This window comes from Cetorhinus maximus, unplaced genomic scaffold (genome assembly GCF_964194155.1).
Source record: "Cetorhinus maximus unplaced genomic scaffold, sCetMax3.hap1.1 HAP1_SCAFFOLD_1098, whole genome shotgun sequence".
Classification (NCBI taxonomy): Eukaryota; Metazoa; Chordata; class Chondrichthyes; order Lamniformes; family Cetorhinidae; genus Cetorhinus; species Cetorhinus maximus.
Genome location: NW_027597040.1, coordinates 107,501 through 110,634, shown reverse-complemented (window position 1 = coordinate 110,634; position 3,134 = coordinate 107,501). Strand labels below are relative to the sequence as shown.

The 3,134-nt window shown below is 58.3% G+C and overlaps 1 protein-coding gene across 1 annotated transcript in view; it reads right to left on the bottom strand.

The window, feature by feature from the left end:
- Positions 1-2,612: 2,612 nt before the first annotated feature.
- Positions 2,613-3,134, bottom strand: part of LOC144675674 (perforin-1-like) — a gene marked incomplete at its 3' end in the record, with an annotated part of 19,704 nt that continues 19,182 nt past the window's right edge. Inside the window, exon 2 of the mRNA XM_078536323.1 lies at positions 2,613-3,134. This exon is cut by the window's right edge and continues 306 nt beyond it. Coding sequence (XP_078392449.1) covers positions 2,613-3,134 — 522 coding nt within the window.

The window sequence follows — 3,134 nt, the reverse complement described above, 5'->3', positions numbered from 1 at the left end:
TCCCCCAGTCTCTCTCTCTCTCTAATGCGCTCTCTCTCGTTCTCTCGCTCTCTCTCTCCCCCAGTCTCTCTCTCTCTCTAATGTGCTCTCTCTTGTTCTCTCGCTCTCTCTCTCCCCCCAGTCTCTCTCTCTCTCTAATGTGCTCTCTCTTGTTCTCTCGCTCTCTCTCTCCCCCCAGTCTCTCTCTCTCTCTAATGCGCTCTCTCTCGTTCTCTCGCTCTCTCTCTCCCCCCAGTCTCTCTCTCTCTCTAATGTGCTCTCTCTTGTTCTCTCGCTCTTTACCTCTCCCCCAGTCTCTCTCTCTCTCTAATGTGCTCTCTCTCGTTCTCTCACTCTCTACCTCTCCCCCAGTCTCTCTCTCTCTCTAATGTGCTCTCTCTCGTTCTCTCGCTCTCTCTCTCTCTCTCCCCCCAGTCTCTCTCTCCCTAATGCGCTCTCTCTCGTTCTCAAACTCTCTACCTCTCCCCCCAGTCTCTCTCTCTCTAATGTGCGTTCTCTCTCGTTCTCTCGCTGTCTACCACTTCCCCCCAGTCTCTCCCTCTCTCTCTCTAACATGCTCTCTCCCTTGTTCTCCTGCTCTCTCTGCTCTCCCTAATGCGCTCTCTCTCGTTCTCTCGCTCTCTACCTCCCCCGTCTCTCTCTAATGCGCTCTCTCCCTTGTTCTCCCTCTCCCTCTCTCTCTCTAATGCGCTCTCTCTCGTTCTCTCACTCTCTACCTCTCCCCCAGTCTCTTTCTCTAACATGCTCTCTCCCTTATTCTCCCGCTCTCTCTCTCTCTAACGCGCTCTCTCCCTTGTTCTCCCTCTCCCTCTCTCTTTCTAATGCGCTCTCTCTCCTTCTCTCGCTCTCTACCTCTCCCCCCAGTTTCTCTCTCTCTCTCTAAAGCACTCTCTCCCTTGTTCTCCCGCTCTCTCTCTCTCTCTAATGCGCTCTCTCCCTTATTCTCCTGCTCTCTCTCTCTCTCTCTCTAATGCGCTCTCTCCCTTATTCTCCCGCTCTCTCTCTCTCTCTAATGCGCTCTCTCCCTTGTTCTCCCCTGCTCTCTCTCTCTCTCTAACACGCTGTCTCCCTTGTTCTCCCGCTCTCTCTCTCTCTTTAACGCGTTCTCTCCCTTATTCTCCCGCTCTCTCTCTCTCTAACACACTCTCTCCCTTGTTCTCCCGCTCTCTCCCGCTCTCCCTAACGCGCTCTCTCCCTTGTTCTCCCGCTCTCTCTCTCTAACACGCTCTCTCCCTTGTTCTCCCGCTCTCTCTCTCTCTAACACGTTCTCTCCCTTGTTCTCCTGCTCTCTCTCTCTCTCTAACACGCTCTCTCCCTTGTTCTCCCGCTCTCTCTCTCTCTCTCTAACACGCTCTCTCCCTTATTCTCCAGCTCTCTCTCTCTCTAACGCGCTCTCTCCCTTGTTCTCCCTCTCTCTCTCTCTCTCTAACACGCTCTCTCCCTTGTTCTCCCGCGCTCTCTCTCTCTAACACGCTCTCTCCCTTATTCACCCGCTCTCTCTCTCTCTCTCTAACACGCTCTCTCCCTTGTTCTCCCGCTCTCTCTGCTCTCCCTAATGCGCTCTCTCTTGTTCTCTCACTCTCTACCTCTCCCCCCAGTTTCTCTCTCTCTCTAAAGCACTCTCTCCCTTGTTCTCCCACTCTCTCTCTCTCTCTAATGCGCTCTCTCCCTTGTTCTCCCGCTCTCTCTCTCTCTAATGCGCTCTCTCCCTTGTTCTCCTGCTCTCTCTCTCTCCCTAACGCGCTCTCTCCTTTTTTTCCCTCTCTCTCTCTCTCTAATGCGCTCTCTCCCTTATTCTCCCCGCTCTCTCTCTCTCTCTCTAATGCGCTCTCTCCCTTGTTTTCCTCTCTCTCTCTCTCTAACACGCTCTCTCCCTTATTCTCCTGCTCTCTCTCTCTCTAACACGCTCTCTCCCTTGTTCTCCCGCTCTCTCTCTCTCTCTAACACGCTCTCTCCCTTGTTCTCCCGCTCTCTCTCTCTCTCTCTAACACGCTCTCTCCCTTGTTCTCCCCGCTCTCTCTCTCTCTCTAACGCATTCTCTCCCTTATTCTCCCGCTCTCTCTCTCTCTAACACACTCTATCCCTTGTTCTCCCGCTCTCTCTCTCTCTAACACGCTCTCTCCCTTATTCACCGCTCTCTCTCCCTCTAACATGCTCTCTCCCTTGTTCTCCTGCTCTCTCTGCTCTCCCTAACGCGCTCTCTCTTGTTCTCTCACTCTCTACCTCTCCCCCCAGTTTCTCTCTCTCTCTAACGCACTCTCTCCCTTGTTCTCCCGCTCTCTCTCTCTCTCTAATGCGCTCTCTCCCTTGTTCTCCCGCTCTCTCTCTCTCCCTAACGCGCTCTCTCCCTTGTTCTCCCGCTCTCTCTCTCTCTCTAACGCGCTCTCTCCCTTGTTCTCCTGCTCTCTCTCTCTCCCTAACGCGCTCTCTCCCTTGTTCTCCCGCTCTCTCTGCTCTCCCTAACGCGCTCTCTCTCGTTCTCTCACTCTCTACCTCTCCCCCCAGTCTCTCTCTCTCTCTCTAACGCGCTCCCTCCCTTGTTCCCCCCGCTCTCTCTGCCCCGCCACCCCCCCCAGCCCCCACCTCGCCCAACCCCCCCATGCCCCCGCGGCCCTCACCTCCTCCGCCGTCTGCCTCTCCGCCGCCGCCTGGCAGGTGCGCACGGCCGTCACGTCCCGGAAGCTGCCGCCGAGCTTGACCCCGGCGACGTAGTGGGTGCCGAAGGTGCGCAGGAAGCGCCGGTAGAAGAAGCGGGTGCGGGGCTCCAGCCGGGGGGGGAGGGTGCGCAGCAGCTGGGTGAACCGGGGGGCCAGGGGGGGCCGGTGGCGCAGGTGGCACTCGTAGAGCTGGCAGCGGACGCTCTGGCTGGCGTAGCTGTAGCGGTCGGAGGCCGAGCGCCGGCGGGCGAAGTGGGCCAGGCGGGACTGGGCGCCGGCGGCCACGGCGCTGGCGCCGGAGCCAGGCTTGGGCCGCACGTCCAGCTTGGCGCCCCAGGAGCGGTCGACCACCTCGTCGCCGGACCCGGCCAGCTCGGCCGCCGACTCGTACAGGGCGCTGCGCAGGCGGCGGCTGCAGTCCTGGCGCACCCGCCAGTCCGACACCGCCCGGGGCAGCCGCTGGCCGGCGCCCCCCAT